The sequence below is a fragment of the Phocoena sinus genome, chromosome 9 (genome assembly GCF_008692025.1).
Source record: "Phocoena sinus isolate mPhoSin1 chromosome 9, mPhoSin1.pri, whole genome shotgun sequence".
Classification (NCBI taxonomy): Eukaryota; Metazoa; Chordata; class Mammalia; order Artiodactyla; family Phocoenidae; genus Phocoena; species Phocoena sinus.
The window spans coordinates 11,726,056-11,751,080 of record NC_045771.1 but is presented as its reverse complement, the minus strand read 5'-3'; the positions used below and the strand labels follow the sequence as shown (position 1 = coordinate 11,751,080).

Below are 25,025 nucleotides of genomic sequence, written 5' to 3'. Positions count from 1 at the left end.
GTGGGATGAATGTGAGTCAATGCGGAACCCGCAGATTTAAAGGGCCGGCTGTAACTGAAACCATGCCCCTCAGACTGGGACTCGAACCCATGCAGCTGGAACTCAAACCCGGCCAGAACCCAGTCTTCCAACTGAGATCACACACCTGGTTTCGGGACTTAATGAAGCTCCGTTCTTGATGTCTCATCGCAGAAAGAATTCAGTGAGAGACAGATAGATAAGAAGTGGATTTATTTAGAGAGAAACACTCCATAGACTGTGGACCATCTCAGAAGGTGAGAAAGGCACCAGGGTATGGGGTTGTCAGTTTTTGTAGGGGTGGGTAATTTCCTAGGCTAATGAGTGGGAGGAGTATTCCAGCTATTTTGGGAAGGGGCGGGGATTTCCAGGAATTGGGCCACCGCCCACTTTTTGATCCTTACGGTGGGTCTCGGAACTGTCATGGCGCCTGTGGGTGGTGTCATTTAACTTGCTGATGTGTTACAGTGAGTGTATTGTGAGGCTCAGGTCTAGTGGAAGTTTTGTCCGCCATCTTGGACCCATTTGGTTCTAATCGCTCTATGTCATGTCCTCGGGCTATGTCATGCTTTCAAAGGTTGTGCCCTGACCCCTTCCCTCCGGTTGCATAACAACCAGCTCTCCTCCTCTTACTGAGTCCAAGCTCCCTGTGCTCGCCACACGATGGGCAAACAAATCGGGAGGCAAGGTGTTGGGGCAAGGAACACGACTTTATTCGGAAAGCCGGTAGACCGAGAAGATGGCGGACTAGGGTCCCCCCAAAAAACATCTTATTGGGGTCTGGATGCCAGTTTCTTTTATAGAATCAGAGAGGGAAGTAAAGTAAAAAGGTAGAATAGAGAGAGAGAGGCGGGGAGGAAGTAAAGTAAAAAGGACTATCAGTCTCGCAAAACATCGCTTGGAATGGCCAGCCTCGGGGAGGGGATGTGTTAATTTCTTCTCTCTTGCAGCCATTCACAGGTGGGTAGGGTTCCCAGAGGCAGGCCATTATGTATGACTATAATAACAAAAGCAATGAGAAAGGCTAAAGTCAAAGAAACAGATCCCACACGGAGTCAAAATTGGCTCTCTTCCCTGTTACACTCCCACCCTGCATTCCCACTTCCTAGAGAGACACGGCTCATTTAGACTATCATAGCCTTCCTGTAACGTCGATCACCTCCCTCTCCGTTGTCAGTGTGGGGCAGAGAATCGACACTGACACCCCACCACTACTTACACACACAACCCCAGGCACACTCACTCATCCATGTCATTTCTGTTCTCCTCCTCTCTCTTCCGCACCCCCCAACTCCACACATCCTCCGCTGCAGTAGCCCTGGCTGTGCCCCCAGGACTGCTACCCCTTCGGTTTGTCCACTAGTAACATTCTGAAGGCACAGAGTCCAGCCCGGTCTCAAGAACAAAGTACGCCTCCAGCACCCGCCTCACCCAGACTTACGACTAGATCCATAACTGAAAAGAGTGGGTTCCAGATCTCCAGTGTGTGGTGAGCCCAGGTGGAACGGGAGCCTTCCAATGAGAGCACTCAGCTGTGTTCAGTGAGCACCTACCACGTGTCAGGAACTGTGTTAGCTTCAAAGATTCAGGATGGTTGACACTAATCACTCACCTTGAGAAGCTCACAACAGAAGTGTTGCCCAACACAGGTTCGCTTGTCCGCTCCACAGTGAGGCCCAAGAAGCCCAAACGTCAGCGTTTGGGGCAGAGAAAAGTTATTGCCAGGGCTGTGCAAGAAGAAAGAGCAGCATTTGCTCAAAAGACCTGAACTCCCCGATGGTTTGGGGGAAGAGTTTTCAAAGGCAAAATATGAGGTGAGGGCTGTGAGGTGTGCGACCTTCCTCTGATTGGTTGGTGGTAAGGTAACAGGGCGGTGCTCCAGGAATTCTGTGCACAGCCTGAAGTTACCATCCTCCACCTGGGAGGAGGCCTTAGCTCCCTTAGAAGAACTCAAGGGTATGTTGTCACTATATCCCTTGAGGAGGAACCGGAACTTGGCTTTATCGCAGAACTATTGTTTCCTGACTGCTCCTCCACTGTGTCTACATCGCCTTCCTTCCGTAATTAGAAACTGTTTAAATCTGCCCTTTGAAACTCAGGGAAAGTCTCGGAGGCTAAAGGCTTTTTCCTACCAACAAGAAACAGGGGACCCAGAAAGGCTTTTGTACCCAGGAGGGCTCCTCAGGGTCCTGCTCAGTTTCAGAAGGAAGGTATGTAAACAGAACGTCACTATATAGCAGGAAAAGGTGTGGGCAGGGGAGGAAGGAACGCCGTGCAGACGCAGTGGAGACAGTCTCTGCAGCAGGCGTCACCTCGGAGGTGGCCTGTGAAGAATCAAGCGTTAACTGGGCCAAGAAGCATACACAACACGTCTTACAGGTCTGCAGAAAACAAGGAACTTACAGAAATGGTACTTTGGCAGCAGAAATAGGACACATCATTCCATGTCCACGGTAGTGCTCACAGTGATCAAGCGCTGCGTGATCCGCAGAGATCAAATAAACCGTGGCCTCTGCTCCCAGGCACAAAACGTATTACCTAAATATAATGCGAACTGCTCGCGATACCAAGCGCATTGAGAAGAAGGGAGAAGAAATGTGAATTTCACTCTGGTCCGAAGTACAAACATCACTGGGGGTGAGTTTGGGGAGTACTCTCTTTAGGGCGCTGTAGGGGATGGGTGGAGTAAATAAGAGGCAGAAAAATCAAGGTGGGGCAGTAATAGGAGTTCAGCCTTCAGCAGAAAAGGGGAGGAGGAATCTCGCGCAGGATTGGGGCAGAAAAGTGGGTGGAACCAGTGGGCGCCACCCCGCCTCCTCCCACGCCCCCGTACAACCTACCTACCTTGCAGTCTGGTGAGACAGGTGAGGGAGGAACTCCTAACGCTGTAAGAGGGGGCAGGAGGGTCGTGGCTTTGGGGCTGGCATGTAAGGAGGCGGTCTGGCCCCTTTGTAGAATCGGTGACTCCTTCCTCTGCAGAGCTCAAGGAACTCCTGACAGGCTGGCTGGGGGTAGTGGCTGCCTAGGTGCTCCTGCTGTGTTGCAGGGGAATGAAAAGGCTTCTCCCCACCAGCCTCCCAGCCCCTGTGCTAATAACTCCAGGCAGGAAACTTGAAATCTGAGTTTACCGAGTGAGGGCCGGTAGAGGGCGGGGGACCGTGACAGCCATGGGGCACGGAGAGGTCAAGAATCACCTGGGCCTCTGTCCATTGCCCTAGACCTCTATCACCTTAGACCTCTGTCTGTAAGATTCTCAGGTAGTTGTGTCCTGTGGCTTTGTTGTGTCTATGTGCACTTTCTCCCTCCAACTGGAGCGTGGGGCTGACGGGAGCAAATGGAAGATGGGTCAAACAGGGTAAGCGGTGCCCTACAAGGTCAGACTGAGGGACTCAGACTGGGCAGGTGGGGGGTGGACGTTCGTTGCAAGCAATAATAAAGGGTGGGGCCCGTCTATCACCTGGATTCCAGAGATGCCGTGAGTCCTGAGGCCCCAGGCAGGGCCTGCCTAGGACTGGATCCTGGAATGGGTAGAAATACAGAGACGGAAGGGAGACCATAGGGAAGAAGTTAAAAGTAAGGAACGTAGGGCTCTGACATAGTAAACTCACATGAGGGCTGGGAGTCAGAACTTCCGGGCTGGTTCCTGGCTATTCCACACATACTGATACCCTGGGACAACAGTGTGATCCTAGAGAGAATCCCAGAGCTGAAGGGGACCCTGCAGATCACTTCTTTGGGCCATTTATTTGATTTGAGGTAGAAGAAACAAACCCAAACAAAGGTGTCTAATATGCTTACTTTGAAATCTAACCTAGCGGTGATGCCAATTGCTAGTTTAGACACAACAGCTGTGTGTCTTTTTGCAGGAGCCTGGGGAGGGGCCATGGTGCCAAGCCAATTGTGGGGGACTCTGGAGAAGCCGCTTCTCTTCCTGTGTTGCACCTCCTTCCTCCTGGGGCTGGCTTTGCTGGGGATACGGCCGGACATCGCCCCTGTTGCTTATTTCTTTCTCACCTTGGGTGGCTTCTTTTTGTTGGCCTGCCTCCTGGCCTGTGTTTTGGAATGGGGGTCTCGATCAGTGCAGACCGAGAGCCCAGGGGCCTCAAGCAATGCACGGTGAGTTAAGGGGTGGGCAGGATTGGAGGATTACATGTGGACCCATTCTCCCTATGTCCCTCTAGACTTTAGGCGGACAGCCTCTGCTTTCCCCTTGTCACTGGTATCAGGGTCAGGGGCTAGTGGAGGGGTCTTTTGCTGGTAGAAGATAGAAAAGGGAAAAAAGGCTTCTTTCAGGAAGCCACTAATGACCTTATTTCTCCCCCCCCCCCGCCCCTTCAGGGACAATGAAGCCTTTGAGGTGCCTACCTACGAAGAGGCCACAGTGTTGGAATCACAGTGCCACCCCCCAGGGGTGGATCAACCACCCTCCTACACCAGTGTTGTAATCCCCCCAGAACTTGAGGTGAGACAGCCTAGCCATCCAGAGGAGCCCAGGAGAGCCAGACTGGACAGGCGAGTGGGCTCAGAGGGGTCTGTGATCTCAGGAAGCCCTGGAAGACCTCCAGTCAGCCTGCGGCTTCGGGGACCACGAGTTGCGTCCACTGTTCCTGATCTGCAGAGCTTGTGGGCGCCCCCCAAACTGGAACCTCTTACTCCACCCCCTGCCTACGATGTCAGCTTTGGTCACCTCGATGATGATGTTTTCTATGGAAACAACTGGACACCCCCCTAAAGGACTTTCCCAGGATATGTCGTCTTTCTGCACCAGACCCACTCATTCATTCGAACAATGCTTCCCAGTGCCTGTTATGTGTCAGGAACTGTGTCTCCACCTGGATGTCACAAATGATGACTTTAACCCAGAGGGGAGTGAGGCTATGGTGAGCCCTTCCCAGTTTTACAGTGGCACATCCCAGGGATGTAGGCGGCACAATTTGAGTCTTCAGGCAATATTCAGTGACCTACCCCATACCTGGTATTTCCAGAGTTAGACTGAGGGTGAGATGAGGAGATTCCAGAGAATCTAGTGAAGGAGGAAAAGAAACAATATCTGAGTGACAGCTCTGTTGCTTCTCTTCCAGGTGCTTTGCCTCTATTAGATCACAAAAATGAGGTATTATTGTCCTCATTTGAAAAACGAGGATCCTAAGGGTCAGAAAAAATTGATAATTTGCACAGGGGCACACTGCTAGTAAATAACACACAAATGTCTTGAATTCTGCTCTTCTGATCCCATAGCCCTTGTGTTTTCAATACAAGGCAACAGAAGCCAGATCATGCACACATCTCTCAATTTCTGTCTTGGTCAATGGCTGGTGAGGGGTAGAAGACTTCGTGTAGACAGAATGGGGGACCAGCTGTGTCTGCAGACAGGGAGTGCTGAGTGGGACCAGGAGTGTGCCCAGCCTCCTAGAGGAGCAGAGCTGATCAAAACTGTGATGGCCCCTGCTCCAGATGGGAAATTCCTGCCCCGGGGGGCTAGACAGCAGTCCCCAGTGCAGGGTCCCATCCTATCTAGAAGCAGTGGAGTAAACTGCCCCAGGGGTAGGGACATCTGATTCTGAGGATGGGTGGATATGATGGTCAGAAAAGAGAAAACCCGAGGTCCTTGGCGAGGGGTGGTGGAGCATCTAAGGATCCCTCTTGCATCATCTATTATGAAGCACTGGAAACACTTGCACTGTCTGCAACAGCTTCAGCCTCACCCCTGCGCCTGACCCCGCTGGGTTTTACCCGAGGACCCCCTGCCCTGCTTCCTCAGATCCAAACAGAACACCAGCTTCTCTAATCATGTGCTGTGCCTGTGATGCAGGTTTGAGCCAACCATCGCCGACCCACGCTCATTCTTTGCGCGGGTATCTGTCTAGCGCCTTCTAGTGCTGTCCTTGTCCTCCTTACCCTGGTCCCAACAGTTAACTTTAATAAAGTGAAAAGTCCGGCCACACCCATCTCCATACAGTTCTTGCAACAGGCGGGTGAGGAGAGGTGGGCGGTTCCGGGGAGGGAACTGTGATTTCCGCGGGAACCGACGACCAATCGGATGGCCAAGTAGGGCGGGGCGGCTCCTCGCTTCCCCTTCCGCCGAGCGCGCTCGCTCATCCCATTGGACAGCGAGTCCGCCGCGTGGGTTCTGCGCCTGCGCGCGCTCCGGCGACGGCGCGGCCGGCCTCGCGTGGGGGCGGAGCTGGGATAGCAGCGCGCAGGCGCTTTGCGCGCCGGCGGACGGGGGAGGGATGCGGTGGACGAGAGGGCTCGCGGTTTGTTTGGGTTGTGGGCGGTGCGCGCACAGCCCGGGAAATGGCGGCGCCGAGCGCAGGCCGCCGGTCCGCCCTCCAGCAAAAGGGGCTGATGACCTCTGATAGGGGGCGCAGGTGAGTGGGGAGGGTCCCAGGGGTCCGTAGTGGGACCCAGGGAGGGAGACGTGGGTTTCAGGCGTATGGCCCTGGCGCCCCTCCCCTCGGAGCCCCTGGAAGCCGCGGTGTCCAAGCTTCCAGCCAAGGGTGGGAGGCCGGCTGAGCCCCCGAGGGGAGCGCGGGCGGGCGAATCTCTTCTGGGCCTCGTCCCTCTCGAGCAAAGACTCCCCAGCCTCCATTCTTCCAATCCCGGAGGCTCTGAACCAGGCGAGCTCTTTCCAGTCCTGTTAAATCTCGGTTTCTCTTAAAAGATTCTTGATTCTTTCTTTCTCTCGGTTCCCTTTTGAGGAACTAAACTCTGTACTCATAAAAACCGATGAGACCTGCAGATCTCGGAATTCTGCCCGATGTGCATTTGTTTCGGATTGAATATATCATGATCCGTATTGCGTTGGGTGTAATGACCAGATTTTCACAGCAGTCAACACAGATTTTGGGGTTTGGGTGTACTCTGAGACAAGGAAGTTCCCGAGGCTCCGAGTGTCTCAGCCTCTGTCCCAGTTAAATCGTATCATGGCAGACATCACCCAGGATAACATATTTTAATGCCTCCCGGTCCAGACCCAGGTGATGAATTGAGGACTTTGGAACCAGAACCTGCAGAAGGACACAGAGTCAAGACTTAAGAATCTTCTTTGTGTCCTTTCCTCCACCCGCTCCCCCCTTTCCCAATGTGTCCTAAAGTTCTAGGTGATTGTGGTTACTTTTGGAAAGTCCACCTTTGAGACTCTCCCCGTAGTATGGAATCCTGCAAGGAGCAGGTGTGTGTAGAATGGATACTGCTTCAGATTAAACCTAATAAGTTATTGATTGAAAATTCAAGTCTACAACTTAGAGTTAAGAACGGGGAGTCGATTAGTGAATTGTGTGGATGATACTGAGTAGGGAGAGGCTTTTTGAGGGGGCTTCCTAATGGAATGTCAACATTTAAGGGCAGACCAAAGGTCCTGTGAAGGAAACGGGGACCTAGTAAGCAGAGAGGGAAACTGGAGAAAATGGTGTCATGGAAACCAAGGGAGGAGAAAGTTTTAAGGAGAAAATGCTACTGGTAAATTAAGGGAAAAAAGTCGAGTAAACCCACCCCATCATTGGTGTGTATCCTGAGGAAATACCCAGAATCCAGCTACGATGTTATTTTGCGATTGAACTATTAACACTTATTTTTACCAGAGTTCATACATGTTGTCATTCTTAACTGCTTTGGTATGCTCCAAGGTGATTCTTTTTGTTTTTGTTTTAATTTTTTTATTAATTTATTTTTGGCTGCATTGGGTCTTTGTTGCTGTGCAGGCTTTCTGTAGTTGCGGCGAGCGGGGTCTACTCATCGTTGCGGTGCACGGGCTTCTCGCCGTGGCTTCTCTTTGCGGAGCACGGGCTCTAGGCGTGCGGGCTTCAGTAGTTGTGGCACATGGGCTCAGTAGTTGTGGCTCGCAGGCTCTAGAGCACGGGCTCAGTAGTTGTGGCACAGGGACTTAGTTGCTCCGCGGCATGTGGGATCTTCCCAGACCGGGGCTCGAACCCGTGTCCCCTGCATTGGCAGGTGGATTCTTAACTACTGCGCCACCAGGGAAACCCCCAGAATGCATTTTAAAATAGGTTTTTAAAGTTATAATCTGAAGCTGGTACCATATTCCTTTCTCACTGCCGTCAGGTCTTTACTGTTGTCATGTACTTGGAAACTGTGACTAAGAAGGCTGCCACACCCTGGATTTATATAAATTAGGCACATAGATATTACACACTGGAAATGGGATTCTTTTATTTTCTTTATAACATCTTTATTGGAGTATAATTGCTTTACAATAGTGTGTTAGTTTCTGCTTTATAACAAAGTGAATCAGCTATACGTATACATATATCCCCATATCTCCTCCCTCGTGTGTCTCCCTCTCACCCGGAAATGGGATTCTTTGAGTTCATCAACAGAAGCTGAACTCTTTCTAAGCGCATAGCAAAACTAAGGAATCCTTGAAATGAAGACATCCCTCGTAAACTAAATTCCCAAAATAATTTCGCCTTTACATGCTTTAACTCTTTGAGTGATTTCAGGTTATGTTGATTGTTTTCATCATTGGCATTTATCTACTGTGACTTACCGTCAGATTTTTTACTTAATTCGGTTCTTATAGGATCCTGGTCATTTCTAGTGTTATTTTGTCACAGGAGCTTACCGTTTTAAAAACCATAGTTGAGGGGTTTCCCTGGTGGCGCAGTGGTTGAGAATTCGCCTGCCAATGCAGGGGACGTGGGTTCGAGCCCTGCTCCGCGAAGATGCCACATGCCGCGGAACAGCTAAGCCCGTGTACCACAACTGCTGAGCCTGTGCTCTAGAGCCCGCGAGCCACAACTACTGAGCCCGCATGCCACAACTAATGAAGCCCGCGTACCTAGAGCCCGTGCTCCGCAACGAGAGAAGCCACCGCAGTGAGAAGCCCGCGCACTGCAGCAAAGAGTAGCCCCCGCTCACCGCAACTAGAGAAAGCCCGCACGCAGCAACGAAGACCCAACACAGCCAAAAATAAATAAATAAATAAATAAAATTTATATATATATAAAAAAAGGATTATTTTAGACTCATATCACTGTCAGCAGCTTAGATAAATAGTGTGAAATGTTTTCTGGAATACTCCTTAATGAAAATTGGTCGGTCAGATGGAGGAATATTCCTTCTTGTATGTCTACTCATGTGTGTATTATTTTTGTCACGATAGATATTTCCCCTCGTCAGACCATTCATCTCAGAAGATGGTCTCAGTTGAACATCCTCCATAAAGGATTGTATATCATTTCCTTATGATCAGTGTGTTACTGCTTAATACTTCTATGATTTTAAGCACGTTCAATAAAATATGTCTCATTTTAGTTACCGTAAGTCCTGTTCTTTATCTTTCTCCTACCCACACCTCTTCCGTTCCACTTCTCTGTGCCAGATCTTGTACTTGACAGCTTTTCTGTCTTTTATCTGTAGGATACTGGGAGTGTATGGCATGCATCCTGACCATCAGGAAGCTCTAAAAAAGAACCGAGTGGTGCTGGCCAAACAGCTGTTGCTGAGCGAACTGTTAGAACATCTCCTGGAGAAGGACATTATCACCTTGGAAATGAGGGAGCACATTCAGGTATCTGAAGGCAAAAGAGAAAAACCAAGTAAATATATTAGTGGTAGGAAGAGGAACAGAGCATAGTAAAGTGTGAAAAAGATGTAGTGCTTTACTAAGGAAATGAAAATGCTCTTCTACCCTAGAGCATTTAACAGAAGACACATATAATTCAAGAATAATGGGGGGGCTTCCCTGGTGGCGCAGTGGTTGAGAGTCCGCCTGCCGATGCAGGGGACACGGGTTCGTGCCCCGGTCTGGGAAGATCCCACATGCCGCGGAGCGGCTGGGCCCGTGAGCCATGGCCGCTGAGCCTGCGCGTCCGGAGCCTGTCCTCCGCAACGGGAGAGGCCACAACAGTGAGAGGCCCGCGTAACGCATAAAAAAAAAAAAAAAAAAAAAAGAATAATGGGGGAAGGACTTCCCACGTACATATTTTTCTGTAAAAGGAGTTTTAGAGATGGGTGCTGCTGTTACTAGGAAGCTCCTCTGGAGAAACAGAATTACAGCTGGATAAGTAAATGTGATGTCATGTTTTATTCTTGTATTGTAGGCCAAGGTGTGCAGTTTCAGCCAGAATGTGGAACTCCTCAACTTGCTGCCCAAGAGGGGCCCCCAGGCTTTTGATGCCTTCTGTGTGGCCCTGAGGGAGACCAAGCAGGGTCACCTGGAGGACCTGTTGCTCACAACCCTGGCTGGTCTTCAGCACATACTCCCACCGGTATGGAGCCCTAGACACGTGGTGTGTTGGGAAGGGCATTTTTGAGACTGTGGTGAAGTGGGGAACGGGACTAGATTTCTGTATTATTGGGGCTGGACCAGCTCCCTAAGGCCTGGTACGGGGGGTCCTGCTTTCTTACAGTTGAGCTGCGACTACCACTTGCGTCTCCCTTTCCCAGTGTGTGAGTCCTGCCCCCCCAGCAAGCAGCGCCGCCTGTCCCCAGGTGAGAACTGATGGCGTAAAATGGGTCCCGCAGATCAACTTCCGCTTCCTTGACTGGCGTCTGACTTTGCCCCAGTGTGAACCCTATTTTCGTTCATATTGGAACGGTTTCCTTAGTGAATTTGTTGGGGCCAGCAGGACAGTTCAGATGGGCTCTGGGTTGGGCCTGTTCTTCTTCTTCCGTCATAGATGGTTTTTTAATGGTGATCGGCCCTTGAAGCAACTTGTGCAGGTAGGAAGTTCCTGCACGTAATTGGCCTATCTCCTCTGTAAAGCTTAGTTTTTTGTTTTTTTTTTTTTTTTCTTTCTTGTGGTACGCGGGCCTCTCACCGTTGTGGAGCACAGGCTCCGGACGCACAGGCTCAGCGGCCATGGCTCATGGGCCTAGCCGCTCCGCGGCATGTGGGATCCTCCCGGACCGGGGCACGAACCTGCGTCCCCTGCATCGGCAGGCGGACTCCCAACCACTGCGCCACCAGGGAAGCCCAAGCTTAGTTATTTTACGATGAGGAAAGACTACATCATGGGCCTCTACCCTGCTGATTGAGTAGCCTAGTGATTAGAACAAGGGTTTTATCATATACCCCGTTCAGTCATTCACTGAGTTGAGCACCTACTACTATACGCAGGCTAAGTGCAGAGGATCCCGTGATGAGCAAAAGCAAACAGGGTCTCTGCCCCCATAGAGCTTACAGACAAGGGTGGTGAGCCAGGCCAGTAATTACGAAAAGGGTGCCTGAAGTTACAGTGAAGCACTAGGATTGCTGTGTAGGTTGTGCGCTAGCTTTTCTGCTCTCTGTGCCGCAGATACAGTGGAACGCTCCCTAGACCATGGAGATGGGCCTCCCGGCCTTCAGGTGAAGTCTTGCACTCCTGAGTTTTATCAAGCGCACTACCAGCTGGTGAGTCTTGCAAAATGGCAGGAGGAAAAGCGTTGGGAAATGAGATAACCTTCCTGGGCATCTGAACTTAGGTTGTGTATATGCATTTCTTTCCTGCCTTTATTAGTCAGAAAGTAATTGCTGATTGAATGTGTTCTGTGGGTATTTCTATACTTGACCTGGTGGGATTAAGAAGAAGAACGTGATGTCTGTGTTTTCTTGAAATGCCTCGCCTAGTGGGGGAGGCATAGTTTCTGTCCTCAAGAAGCTCACGGTCTAATCGGCCTCCCCTCCCCAGGCCTATAGGTTGCAGTCTCGGCCTCGTGGCCTGGCACTGGTGCTGAGCAACGTGCACTTCACTGGCGAGAAAGACCTGGAATTCCGCTCTGGAGGGGATGTGGACCACAGCACTCTAGTCACCCTCTTCAAGCTCTTGGGCTACAAAGTTCATGTTCTTCTTGACCAGACTGCACAGGTACCCGAGGCAGGACACGCTGACGTGTGCATTAGAGAACGGGGCAACACTTGGGGGCCAGGAACGTCCATGCTCCTCTGCCTGCTGGGTTGTGCCTCGCTAGAGTTATGTTCTCTCCCTACCTTCAACTTGCTGTGTTCTGCCGCCCATCTTGCAATCTAGTTTTAAAAAAAAAAAAAAGGGCTTCCCTGGTGGCGCAGTGGTTGAGAATCCGCCTGCCCATGCAGGGGACATCCCACATGCAGTGGAGCAACTGAGCCCGTGCGCCACAGCTACTGAGCCTGTGCTCTGGAGCCCACGAGCCACAACTACTGAGCCCGCCTGCCGCAACTACTGAAGCCTGTGTGCCTGGGGCCCATGCTCCGCAACAAGAGAAGCCACTGCAATGAGAAGCCCACATACCGCAAAGAAGAGTAGCCCCCGCTCGCCGCAACTAGAGAAACCCCGTGCGCAGCAATGAAGACCCAACACAGCCAAAAAATAAATAATAAAAAGAAAACAAAAGAAAAGAGAGAAAGGATTCAGGCCAGCCAGCTGCCTGGGTGTTGACTTCTCAGGGTGGCTGTGCGCTCCCTGAGTAAGAATAGTCCAGGGTCGGGTTCTCACTTTTACATGCTCAGCAACTTGATTCCCAGTCCCTCAGGAGGTGAGATACTGATATGCACCCAACCAACTAAGAAAAGATATTTATAAGTCAGGGTTACACAGGACAGTGCCTTCTTGGTTGACGTTGCTGCCTAGGAGTCCAGTTCTCAAGATTACGTTGGCAGATAAAATTCCTACAAATGAAAGTTTGCTAGAATTGTCCTGGTAAATACTGTTTTGTGGTCATTTCATGAATTAACCTATTATTTTTTTTTTCTTTGGGCTGTGTTGGGTCTTTGTTGCTGCGCGCGGGCTTTCTCTAGTTGCAGCGAGCGGGAGCTACTCTTCGCTGCGGTGCGCGGGCTTCTCATGGCGGTGGCTTCTCTTGCTGCAGAGCACGGGCTCTAGGTGCGCGGGATTCGGTAGTTGTGGCTCACGGGCTTAGTTGCTCCACGGCACGTGGGGTCTTCCCAGACCAGGGCTCAAACCCATGTCCCCTGCATTGGCAGGCGGATTCTTAACCACTACGCCACCAGGGAAGTCCCTAACATAACCTATTCTTATCAGTTGTGTGGCCACAAGACAGATCTTAGCGTAGATTACTTCTGAGCTAGGTTCCTGCAGGTCATAAGCATTCTTGTTAGGAGTTAGTCCCCTTCAGCCTCAGTTACCGAGCTGTACCACTGACTTTGTTACCTTTAGGTAGTTCTGTTTTGAAGTTGAAAATAGTCCATTGGTAAATTAATACTAATTCTTTATTTTGATTCAGAATAATAGTGCTTTCCTAAACTTGCCTTTGGGAATATCCATGGTAAAATTAAGGTTTCTAGAAGATTCTCTTTGGTCTATTGAGGTAGGATGGTCAGCATTGTCTGTGGTCTTCATTTCTATTTCTCAGCTGTCTTGCTTCTGTGAGAATAATTGTGTATTTGCTAAATTTGGGGTAAGGCCAGATTCATTGGTAGGGACCTGAATGTTGTTCTTTACATGCTATTACCAGCTTCCCAATAATAGCTGGTAATAATAATTACTTCAGGCAAAGAAGTAAACCCACCCTTGCTTCAAAGCCATGGCTGGAACAGCTCCTTTCTACATCAAGTATTCACATAGGTCATATGCTTTCCTGAGAGAGCTGCTGGGCATGAAGGGAATAAAGGTGGGACAACAGCTGTAATTCTTACAGAGCGAATCCTATTAGAAGGTCACTTAACAAAATGAATGTGATTTACATTTCTTTACAGCTTTTGGTCTAGTCCTTTTTTTTTTTTACTAGGAATTTATTATGTCACGGTTTTCCAAATTTTTTGCAGTTGGTAAGGGATTTTATGTGCTTGATAGTTAAAGATACATCACTAAGCACCAGGTCAGCTGTGTACTACTGATTCTTATCTTAGAGACGGTAACTTTGATGGGCCTATGGGCCCACTTCACAAATGCCATTCCCTGATGCAGATTCCAGGACCTGTTGGATTCTGATTCTCTGGTTACGTTGTTCTACAACTTGAATTGCAGTGGAGTTCAATTTTGAGCACCTTATAACGGGGGGCAACTATGTTAGCTGCCAGAGATTTTTTTAATGTGGACCTTGAGTTCAAGGGACCTCAGTTAGATGAGGGAGTCTTGACATCAGTTTAAAAAAAAAAAAGGGGGCACATCCCCTTATTTCCTAAGGACAACAAAAGACTAGAGACAGTGTCTTCTACAGTAGTTAAGAGGAAGAAACCATCACCTGGGTAGATGTGGTCAGAAGGATAAGTGGAGGATGTAAGACTTAAGCTGCCCATGAAGGATGGAAGCTACTGAGGCAAGAAAGGAGGAGTGAAGGGGTCCTACACAGGGAGAACAGCATACAGATTAGAAATGTGTGTGTTAGGGACCTTGTGGATGAACCAAATGTCTAGGGCACAGGAGTTCCCACAACGAGATTGGAGAAAAAGCGACCAGAATGCACAGGGCCTTGAATGTCTTCCCAAAGGAATTGGACTTCCTTGTGTTGACATTAGCACATCGTTAGTGGTTTTTGAATAGAAAGGTGACGCATTCACAGTGATGATTCAGGAAGATTAACATGACAGTAATGAATGAGGTAGAGACCAGTGGCAGGGAATACAGTTTGGGGTTAATATCATAATGTCAGTATGAGATGGTGGGGGCCTGGACGGGATAGTGGACCAAAAGGAAAAGAATATATGTGAAAAATAGTATAATGGCATGATTGTACTGTCAGTGCTTTGTGATTAAATAACTACCTATGGAAGAAGATGGAGAACGTAAGGAATTGAGGGCCTCAGAGGAAGTCAGGGCCAAAGATGTAAATTTGGGAACTACTTGTGTAGGAAAAAGACTTCAAGTAATGAGAGATTATGATCTTTGAGAAAAAGCAAAAGGGCTAGGACTGAACCTTTGGGATATCGCCCTCCATGTATGCTAGTCCTCAGCTCTGGAGATTCAGAAACAGGAGGAGGACATTGCAGGATCAATTTCTGACAGTGGCCAATTGAACTTTCAGATGCAGTTAAAACCAGGTAGCGACAGTGGGTGTGATAATTTGGTGCGCTAGGCATCTGTACACGATACTATCTTTCTGATAGAACATCTCAAGGGGCTCGATTCTTTTTTTTTTTTTTTTAAACTTTTTGGCCATGCCACAAGGCATGCAGGATCTTAGTTCCCCGACCAGGGATTGAACCTGTGCTCGCTGCAGTGGAAGCGTTGAGTCTTAACCACTGGACCTCAGGGGAAGTCCCTCAAGTCTTTTATATAATTATTTGGTGAGCAAAGAGACAGAACCAAGAAAATTTAGATCCTCTTTTTCTCCCCATACTATTCCTTTTTGCTTTAGAGATAATTCCATTGAAAAATTGGAGACAGTGTAGTCTCAGAGAACCATTTCGCCTGACAGTGCTGGAGAGCACGCTATTATCCTCACCGCTCATGTAGGTGTTCAGTGCTTCCGTTCATCATCAGAGTCTTTTCTTCTTGCATCTACCTCATGAGTTTTACTAGTTCTAGAATTACAGTTTATTGTATATTAGGAAATGAGATACACTTTAAAGTGGCAGGTTTCCTTTCACCATGTCGTGGTATTGGTTTGTAACTTGCATTTGGTCACATACGGATTTGAGGGTATAGGGGTAAGCCATGGGTCATCTCTGGAAAATACAGCTGCCAGTAAAATTTGGGGTATCATTTCAGGGAGTTCACAGGTTATTCTTCTGTGTCCCCCAGCCAAAAACACTTGGAAGTGTTAAGAGCCCTGCTATTTATAGAAGTTCTGTAAGTTTATCAGAAATAGATCTAGAGATCCTATTTTAAGCTACGCTACTTTCGGAAAAATTTCCCCAAATGACTAACCCCCATTGATTGAATGGTTTAATCTTATTAAATTCAGTTACAAAGCCCATGTGTTCTTAACTTCGGGCTTTGTTGTCTTTTATTTACTGACCTAGTAATCTCACTTAAGTGCAAAATGCTCCTTATAATGCCTAACCTGTATATTTATTCCCTCCTTGGAGCAAAATGAACTTCACCTATTACATGTTAAATTCTGTTACAGTCAACTCCAGAGGGGCAGTGGGCTCTTGAGATGATATATTCTTAAAATGAATGAATTTTGGATATCTTTTATTACCTTAAGATCTCCAGTATTATGGTCGGGTTCTCTTTGCTCAGAAAATACACAGGCTCTTTCAGCACATCCAGTTTCTCCATTCCCAGTGAAATTGCAGACTTTCAAGTCTCTTATTAAATCTCAGTTATGTGCAAACAGAACTATTCCAAACAGATAAGCAGTTGTCAAACGTTAGCACATCAGAATTACCTGGAGGGCTTGTGAAAACACAGTTTGCTGGGGGCCAAGACTCTGCAGTTCTTAACAGGTTCCCCGGTGATGCCGATGCTGCTGTTTTAGGGGCCGCACTTGGAGAACCACCGCAATGTATTACACAAGTGTGTGTTTTACTGGGGGCTGTGTATGGACTGTTAGATATACGTGTACTGTAACTGTTCTGCCTAGATAAAATATTCTTCATTATATTTTGATCAAGTTCATAGTAAAATGAGCCTGTTTTCTCTCTGCTCCTCTCAGAGACAATCCAGACATCTTGAGTTGTAGAGGGAGACATAGGTTTAAAAGTTGGTATCGTATTATTGTACTGTTAGGTATAATGCTTCAGTTAGAGTGTTATTCATATATGGCAGTCTAGTGCAAGATCAAAAAGATTCTTAAGTTAGACTACACGGTTTCTTTGAAAAAAATAATATTGTTACCCTTCATTAGACAAGCACATTGTAATGGCAGATCTTTGCAGTATGTGCCAGACATAGTGATAAGTCCTTTCTATGCCATATCTCATTTAATCTTTACAAACTTGGAGGAAATGTACGCTTCATTGTCTTACAAAATGGGTACTAGAGGCTTGAGGGGCTAAATAACTTGTTCTAATTTATGAACCTAGGGATCCAGCTGAGGTCTCTCTGATCCCTTGGCCCATATATGTAGTTATGACCCTGTACAGAATCCTCCATGAGTGTGTTCTTCCATGGACAAAGCGTTTTATACAGGCATCATCACTGTCTCCGGGAACTTGAATTCTCAGACAGACAACAGCAAAGGAGTACTGCTGTTCTCTACTCTCACGATCCTGTGAGCCCTCTGTCACACAGCAGTTCTTGTAGCTGTTACAGTTTACCCGGCGGTCCCCCTTGTGCCATTTATATACAAGGGCATACGCTCTGAAGAAGGATGAGGTTGATGATGGGAGAATGGATAAAGTTAGCTAGCTCGTGCATGAGTAGCTTCCTTAATAACTTGCTTTGATCCAGGAGTTCTTAGCATACCTCAGTGAGCCTGTGAATTGTAAAATTATATTCAGAATTTTGTCTGAAGTCATGCAGTCTTCTGGTGCATCTCTGACTTCACTTACCATTGACCACAGGAATGTAGGGAACACGCTGTACCTTCTAATAGCTTAGGGTTTCAGACACTGAAGAAAAGCTTACATTGGTGCTGACTAGTGAACAATGCTGAAAGCTGTCTTTCTTCTAGGAAATGCAAGAGAAGCTCCGGGATTTTGCCCAGCTACCCGCTCACCGTGTCATGGACTCCTGCATAGTGGCGCTCCTCTCCCACGGCATGGAGGGCGGTGTCTATGGCGTGGACGGCACGCTGCTTCAGGTGCGTGCCGTCCCGCGGCCGCAGCTCTGCAAGCTGGGCCGCTTCACCTCCCGCCTGCCCCTCTCTCCAGTGATGGCTGCTGTTGCGTGTAGGACTCAGGAGATCCCACTGACCACCAACCTCCCTTCTCCCTTGTTTGTTTCTGGCAGCTACAAGAGGTTTTCCGGCTGTTTGACAATGCCAACTGCCCGAGCCTACAGAACAAACCGAAAATGTTCTTCATCCAGGCCTGCCGTGGAGGTGAGTGCCCTGGCAGACCAGCACCTGGGTGTGGCTCCTGGGCAGCCTCCCACCCGCTCTCACTTTCCTGTTTGCTCCTCTCAGGTGCTATCGGATCCCTTGGGCACCTCCTTCTGTTCACTGCTGCCACCGCCTCTCTTGCTCTGTAAGTGTCTCCCAATGCATGGGGTGTGCTGGGACTTGGGCAGCCCCTGGCTCTCAGGTTGGTCAGCCCTGTGCACCTGCCACGTCCTGTCCTGCAGACGCTCTCTGCCGGTGTCTTCGCCTTCTTTCCTGAGGACGCTTCCTTCTTTCTGTGCTTATTAACACTGATGTGCTTTTTTGGTTACTCATTCCAGTTAAGGATTTTCCGGCTGTCTCTGCTTCCTAGCCCTCTCACTTTATCCTCTTCCTCTTTTTTTTCTCCACCTCTCCTCCCCCTTTCCACCTTCTCCTTTTACTTCTCATCTCAGCTACACTGCGTTCTCGTCTCCTCCCTTCTCTGTGGCACTCACGTGTCACGCAGGAAAGCAGTGCAGAAGCCCCGTGTCAGCCTCTGGCTCGTGCTCTTCCGTGAGCTGCTGCCGTCCCTCTTCTTTCTTGCACGCAGTCTCTTTTACCCCTTGAAGAGCCAGGACTCCCCGACTAGGCTCAAAAGACTGGAGGCCTGCCTCTCATCTTGGAGGAAAACAGTAATAACTAAAAGCTCTCAATGTGGAGTCAAATTCTGCCTCTACCACTGGCTAGTTATGTCAGGTTCATTGAGAAGTTGCTCAATGTCCCTGCACCTGAGTTTCCTCAGTATAAAATGTAGATAATCATCAGACCTACTTCATAAGGTCAGGCTGTTGTGATGCTTAAGTGAAATGGTTCGTATGAAGGACTTCCTTAGCACAGTACCTGGCCCATAGGAAATCCGCGGAAAGTACCAGCTCTGACTGTTAGGACGTGATCCGTGCCCCTAAGGGGCTTGTAGTTTGATTTAAAGGTCACTTTGTCCAAGCATTCAAATAATACATTTTTTACATGGGTGTGGAGTAACAGATAGATCCTTTCAGGGAAAAGGGGGGAATGCAATGACAAGCATACCAAGATTAAAAAGATATCCCCGTCCCCCACCCAAAAAAAGGTGTGCTGAGCCAGAAGTATACCCGAATCTAATTTAAAAACTGCGTACCTGCATCAGTCATATGTAATGGGATGTGGCTGACCACGTGATCATATACCTTTAGCTACAGCTCAGATTTTGGACTTTGGACTTTGACAGATAATAGTACAGAGCTATTGGGAGCTTAAGTAAGAAATGATGCGATAAATTTTTTTTTTCAGGACGATTACCATGGCAGGGAAAAGTGCTAAGAAAAGAGTATGTGCAGGCAGGAACTTACTTTTTTATGCACCTGCTGTATCCCCAGGCTCAGAGCACTACCTGATATGTAGTAGCACTTCATAAATATTGAATGAATGGATGGAAATTAATCTGCCTAAAAAGCGTAGCAATAATATAAAAAACATATATGGGGATACTGTGAAAAAAAACATTTATTGGTTAATAGATCTGAGACACAAAGACAAGGGAGGAGGCTCCTTTCTCTTGAGGGACACATTCAGCTTGGCCTATTTCCTTTAGGAGGTGTCACTAGCAAAGTAAAAGCAAATAAACATGTTCATGATCATTTTCTCCTACGTTCAGAGATTATATACAAATACTAGACCTGGATAGGGAAGAATTGCTCTCTTCTGGGCTAACGTGAATCTTCTCTCTACAATTACATCCTTCAAGGCATGACTGGTAGCCAGCTCTTCCTTTGAAAGCCCGAGCTCAACTGTCTTCCGCTCTATTCAGTTAACATAATTGATGCCTGTTAGAAGGACCGCCCCACCCCGGATGACTGGCTCCTAAACTGGAGTGTAAGCTCCAGAAGGGCAGGGACTTTTTCTTCACTATATCCATAGGGCCTCAAACAAAAACAGTGCCTGGCATATGGAAGTTGCTCAGTAAATTTTTATTGGATCAGTGAATCTTGGTCATTTTCTGCACAGACCTTCAAGCCTCACTCCCGTTTCAGGCTGTCTTGGGGGTCCTATGGAGAGGGAGGTGTAAGAAAGCATACTTGCTCCTTCACCTTCGGCGTGACGGCCGTGTGTCCTGTGTCTTTCCTACCGCCCCCACGACAACAGCATCAGAGAACATGTGTTGGGGTAGATAAGGCCTAGGTCAGGAGGTTGGATGTGTGCTCAGGGTATGTTGAGAATCTGTATATTGAATAATAGTGTTCTTTTTACATTGTGTAGGAGAAAATAGTCAAATTATCCCAATTTTAAGTTTCTTTAAATTTCTCTTAAATTTTGCCTGCCAGCTACAATGTGGCTTATGAAATTAATAATAAGTGATTTTAAAATACCCAAAACACCCGGAAAACAGCTGATCATGCTTAGTTTTATAATTTGTTTATTGATAGATTTGAGGTTGTAGTTTTCATATGGCATAAGTGTAGTAATCATATTTTTGGTTTCTTGTTTTTTTTACATAATAAAACTAAATATATCAATATTTTATTGTGTATTGCAATAAGGAGCACTTTGACTTCCAGGAATATTGACGATTGAACAAGTGAATCATGGACACAGATGGCTTTTCATTCTGTTTACGAGGAGTATTTGATTCAGCACTTGTCCTGTCTTACACAGCGTGGACAGAGCTCGGACTCTGTATAAGTGCATGTGCTTGGGCACGGTGTCCGGCCTGTCATGGGCACCCTCTGTGTGATCGGTGTACTCTGGCAGAGGAATGGGAGTAATGGTGTCCGTTTGTTTGTTTGTTTTTTAATTCATCAGCCACAGGTTGGAGGCAACAGCTGGAAATGGTTCTTCCCAGTCAAGGTTGCAGGGAACTCGGGCTTGCCTGTGACAGGCCCAAGAGAGGAAATAACATCTCTGTCCACTCCATCTGCCTTTGTACAGATGAAACGGATCGTGGGGTCGACCAGCAAGACGGGAAGAACCATGAGCGATCCCCCGAGTGCGAGGAGAGCGATGCCAGTAAAGAGGAGGGGCTGAAGATGCGACTCCCCACTCGCTCGGACATGATTTGTGGCTACGCCTGCCTCAGAGGTATCGTGAGTTCCAAAGGAGAGATCCAAAAGGTGGCGTCTCTCTGCGCCACTGCGGAGGGAGCGGGTGTCGGCGGGTCCGTCCAGCTGTGTGAGGGTGCCCGGGACCTTCCCTGTGTGCTCACTGCTGTCCTGGTTGCAGGGACCGCTGCCATGCGCAACACCAAGCGGGGCTCCTGGTACGTGGAGGCCCTCGCCCAGGTGTTCTGTGAGAGGGCCTGTGACAAGCATGTAGCCGACATGCTCGTGGAGGTGAGTCGGCTCAGTGGCGCCAGGAACCTTCTGCGTCCCCGCGCTGTTCTACCTTCCTCCGCCCCTGCCCTGTTTTTCACAGTCTCCCTACCCTTCCTCTTCTGGGATCATGGAAACACCTGATTCTCAAGCCGTGAGCCCTGGGTTTCTGCCTTTGCAGGTGAACGCGCTCATCAAGGAGCGTGAAGGCTACGCCCCGGGCACGGAGTTCCACCGATGCAAGGAGATGTCCGAGTACTGTAGCACTCTGTGCCACCACCTCTATCTCTTCCCGGGACACCCTCCCACGTGATGCCGCCTCCCATCACCTGTGCCACAGGGAGGCCGCTGGACCATGGGAGGTGTGATAGAGCCTCCTGTCTCCAGGACGCACGGTTTCTGTCCCTCCCCCTCAGGGATTGGGAATATCCCAGGCTCATTTCACACGCCCATCGTCTCCATCTTTGACCTCGGACTACAGGCCGGCTACTCCCGTGGGAGGCTCTCTCCCTGTGGAACCAGCTCCGGCTGGACTGGTTGCCTGGAGCGTTTGGCCTCAGTTGAGGGACCTGGCAAGTGATGTTACGAACATAGTGTCTCGATGGGGAGAGGGCATGTGGGTTTCCTCCATGTTTGTGTTCAGTTTCTGCCCCCAGGGCTCTTGTAGGAAGCGTTTGGTGATTGCTTTTATTACTTTAGTTGAGCTGTCTCAGAGGTCATCTCCCATCTTTTCTGTCACATCCCCGCCCCATTTGTCTCAGAGTGAGAGTTTGGAAGGTGTCCTGGTTTAACATAGACCTTTTTCATTTGGTTTCAAAAGGCCGAGCAGGACAGGAGTCACTCTGCTGCTGTGGGTAGGCCCGTACCTGTGCATTCATTCCCTTCGGTTCCAGAACGTCACCCCCCGGAAGGACTGTCTTCTCAACTCCACTCTTGGCTCCTTGGGGCTCAGGGAATCCAGCGTTCAGCAGGGGTTAGGGTTTGGATGCCTTGTATCTGTCGCCTGTTGATCTTTGCCCATAGACGTTTCAAAGATCTTCTAATCCGTTGTCCTTTCTCCGAGCTTTGCACCTGAAATGAGCCCTGCGGGAGTCGGCAGAGGTAGATAAAAGTGGCGGGCTTGCTCATACTCTGTAATCTGTCACCTTATCCTCGTTTTTCTTCCTGTGAAGTGTCCCCTCTATAAAAGCTTCCTGGTTATCTCCCTGCTTCCTGTTTCTCCCCTCTCCCCCTTCGTCTCATCCTGTTTACTGCTGCCCCCAGCTCTGTCTGAAATACTGCTTAATTGGATCATTTGGCTGCTCAAGGATGCGATGTCTAGTACCTTGTTCCCTCTTTCTGCTTCAGTATTAAATCCCCTCTTGATTTTACGTGGCCTATTTCCCCTTCCTGTTATGACTTTCCATTTCAGGGAGACCACTGCTATATATGTTATTTGTTCACCCTAGAAGCCATCTTTATCTGTGCTTTTATGAAACTTCCCTATTCTTTTTTTTTTTTTTTTTTTTTTTTTGGGGTACGCGGGCCTCTCACTGTTGTGGCCTCTCCCGTTGCGGAGCACAGGCTCCGGACGTGCAGGCTCAGCGGCCATGGCTCACGGGCCCAGCCGCTCCGCAGCATATGGGATCTTCCCGGACCGGGGCACGAACCCGTGTCCCCTGCATCGGCAGGCGGACTCTCAACCACTGCGCCACCAGGGAAGCCCATTGGTTTGGGTTTTTAAGTATAAATCTGATGCTGTTACTCCCCTGCTTGGAACCCTCTGGTTTCCTATCACACCTCAAATAAAATCCAGACTCTTTACCTTGGCCTGCAGGGCCTCACTAAGTGCTGATTTCCCCGTAACCCACTGCTGTCCTCAGTTTCTCAGACATTCTGAGGCCTTTGCTGCCTGAGGCCATCAGACACTCCTGGGTCCACTGAGTCTACTCTTGTCTCTGGTGGCTTCTTTCTTTATCCTTCAAGTCTGAGCTTAAATGCCACCTTGCTGTGGAGGCCTTCCCAGGCCATTCTGTCTCTCTAAGAATCGTGTTTCTTTATTACTGTGTCCTGTTTAATCCCCCTTATTGCACTTATCACAATGCGTAATCATCAATTAGGGTGCTTCACTTGTTCATTCCCGTCTCCACGTTAAGCTCCATGAGAGCAGAAACCTTGTCTCTTTTGTTCACTAATGTGTACCCAGTGCCTGACGTCTTGGATCTTCAATAAATGTTTGCGGAAGGAAGGAAGCGACCCTAGCTAGACTCCTACTTTTTGACAAAATTTCCCTTTTGGCAAAATACCCAATTTAGTATTTGTACTCTGTATTTTCCCACGTTTTGTTTTATCCACTCGTATTATTAGCTCCTGAAGACAGAAGTCACACGTAGGACTTTTTCCACACCTCGTGTGGTTCCGGGCACAGTGCTCAGCCTCTCGTGGCTCAGGTGCTCAGTGAATACTCGTTCTGCAGGGCTTCGGGGACTTGTTGCCGAGTCCTGCCCTTAGCTCAGTATCGTATGGAAGTGTTTGGGTGACAGAACCTTTCCTCTTCCCACTGCCAGGATTTTGTATTGCCATCTGGTGCCAAATAAACGCTCATATTTATTACCGATGTGTGCCTGACGTCTCCGTAGCTGTAGATAATCTGTGTCTAAAGCCCACTTACTTCCATTGCCTTAGCTTCTTACAGCGTTCCTCACCACCTCACAAGGCATACCCAGAGCCGAACACCTCTTGTTTTGCTGCCAGATCTTTTTTATTTTTATTTTTTTGCAGTACACGGGCCTCTCACTGTTGTGGCCTCTCCCGTTGCGGAGCACGGGCTCCCGACGCGCAGGCTCAGCGGCCATGGCTCACGGGCCCAACCACTCCGCGGTATGTGGGATCTTCCCGGACCGGGGCACGAACCCGTGTCCCCTGCATCGGCAGGCGGACTCTCAACCACTGCGCCACTAGGGAAGCCCTGAAGTTTTGTTTTTATATTAATGAAGTGTTTGTTTTCACTACAGATGTTTCATCTGCAGATGTCTTTTTTTTTTTTTTTTTGCGGTACGCGGGCCTCTCACTGTTGTGGCCTCTCCCGTTGCGGAGCACAGGCTCCGGACGCGCAGGCTCAGTGGCCATGGCTCACAGGCCCAGCCGCTCCACGGCATGCGGGAATCCTCCTGGACCGGGGCACGAACCCGTGTCCCCTGCGTTGGCAGGCAGACTCTCAACCATTGCACCACCAGGGAAGCCCTGCCAGATCTTTTTTATACAACCAGATCCACACCTTGGATGAGCCCATCTCCATTGTCGTGGCCACAGGCAACCCCAAAATATGGCTACCAGCACTGGGACTCCTCATGGTCAGAAGAGATGGAAGAGTCACTGGCAAGCGGTGTTAGTTCTGGATTGCTTAGATTATGGGATGGAGGCTGGAGAAACAGGTTGAGCTAGAATAGGGTGAGGATCCTAGAATTTCCGATCTCACGTGATCCAATTTGGATTTAAGGTTTTCCAGGGTGGGCATAGGTCGTAAGAGAATTCTCGGGCAGCATGGAAGAGGTCTAAGCAGTGGGCTGTGTAACCTGGGAGTTCTCGGTGTGTGATGTGTCTACGCCCAGAGAGGTGGGTGTACGCATGCAGATGGGCTACGGGGGGCTAACACGTTCTGTTGGAGCATTGTGGTAGGAAGCTGCTGTGGACCTTGGGGGAAGGAAGCTTGTCCAGGAGTCCAGAGGAGGAAGGGTTAACAGGGATGAAGCTGGGCTGAAACATCACTGGGTGGAGGAGGGGCACTGACCCGGGGACCTTCTCCAGGGGTGGGAGGTGGAGACACAGCCCCAGGGAGGGGCACTGGAATAGTGGAAGGAAAGAGTTCGGGAGGCCGGTGTGTTGGGGATTAAA

The 25,025-nt window shown here is 49.0% G+C and overlaps 2 protein-coding genes across 6 annotated transcripts; both read left to right on the top strand.

The window, feature by feature from the left end:
• The first annotated feature begins 3,886 nt into the window (after positions 1-3,886).
• On the top strand, positions 3,887-5,912 carry TMEM139 (transmembrane protein 139). The gene is made up of 2 exons (XM_032643092.1): positions 3,887-4,134; positions 4,357-5,912. Exons 1-2 carry the CDS (start codon positions 3,902-3,904, stop codon positions 4,748-4,750), a joined length of 627 nt encoding a protein of 208 aa, XP_032498983.1. The 5' UTR covers positions 3,887-3,901; the 3' UTR covers positions 4,751-5,912.
• Positions 5,913-6,232: 320 nt separating this feature from the next.
• Positions 6,233-23,759, top strand: CASP2 (caspase 2). 5 transcript variants are annotated; one of them, XM_032643646.1, is made up of 11 exons: positions 6,233-6,389; positions 9,400-9,550; positions 10,083-10,250; positions 10,392-10,473; positions 11,280-11,374; positions 11,652-11,828; positions 17,461-17,589; positions 17,739-17,829; positions 20,773-20,922; positions 21,064-21,173; positions 21,334-23,759. In XM_032643646.1, the coding sequence occupies exons 1-11, from the start codon at positions 6,316-6,318 to the stop codon at positions 21,463-21,465; spliced, it is 1,359 nt and encodes a 452-aa protein (XP_032499537.1). In that variant the 5' UTR covers positions 6,233-6,315; the 3' UTR covers positions 21,466-23,759. The 5 variants fall into 5 exon arrangements, with proteins under 5 accessions (XP_032499537.1, XP_032499539.1, XP_032499536.1 ...); XM_032643648.1 differs by lacking the exon at positions 11,652-11,828 and having other exon boundaries at positions 6,249-6,389; XM_032643645.1 differs by having other exon boundaries at positions 6,251-6,389; positions 20,773-23,759.
• Positions 23,760-25,025: the final 1,266 nt, after the last annotated feature.

Coding starts and splice junctions, on each gene's coding strand:
- TMEM139 (XM_032643092.1), top strand. CDS start 3,902: ATGGTGCCAAGCCAATTGTGGGGGACTCTGGAGAAGCCGCTTCTCTTC. Junction 4,135..4,356: donor GGGGCCTCAAGCAATGCACG/GTGAGTTAAGGG, acceptor CCGCCCCTTCAG/GGACAATGAAGCCTTTGAGG.
- CASP2 (XM_032643645.1), top strand. CDS start 6,316: ATGGCGGCGCCGAGCGCAGGCCGCCGGTCCGCCCTCCAGCAAAAGGGG. Junction 6,390..9,399: donor ACCTCTGATAGGGGGCGCAG/GTGAGTGGGGAG, acceptor TTTTATCTGTAG/GATACTGGGAGTGTATGGCA. Junction 17,590..17,738: donor TGGACGGCACGCTGCTTCAG/GTGCGTGCCGTC, acceptor TGTTTCTGGCAG/CTACAAGAGGTTTTCCGGCT.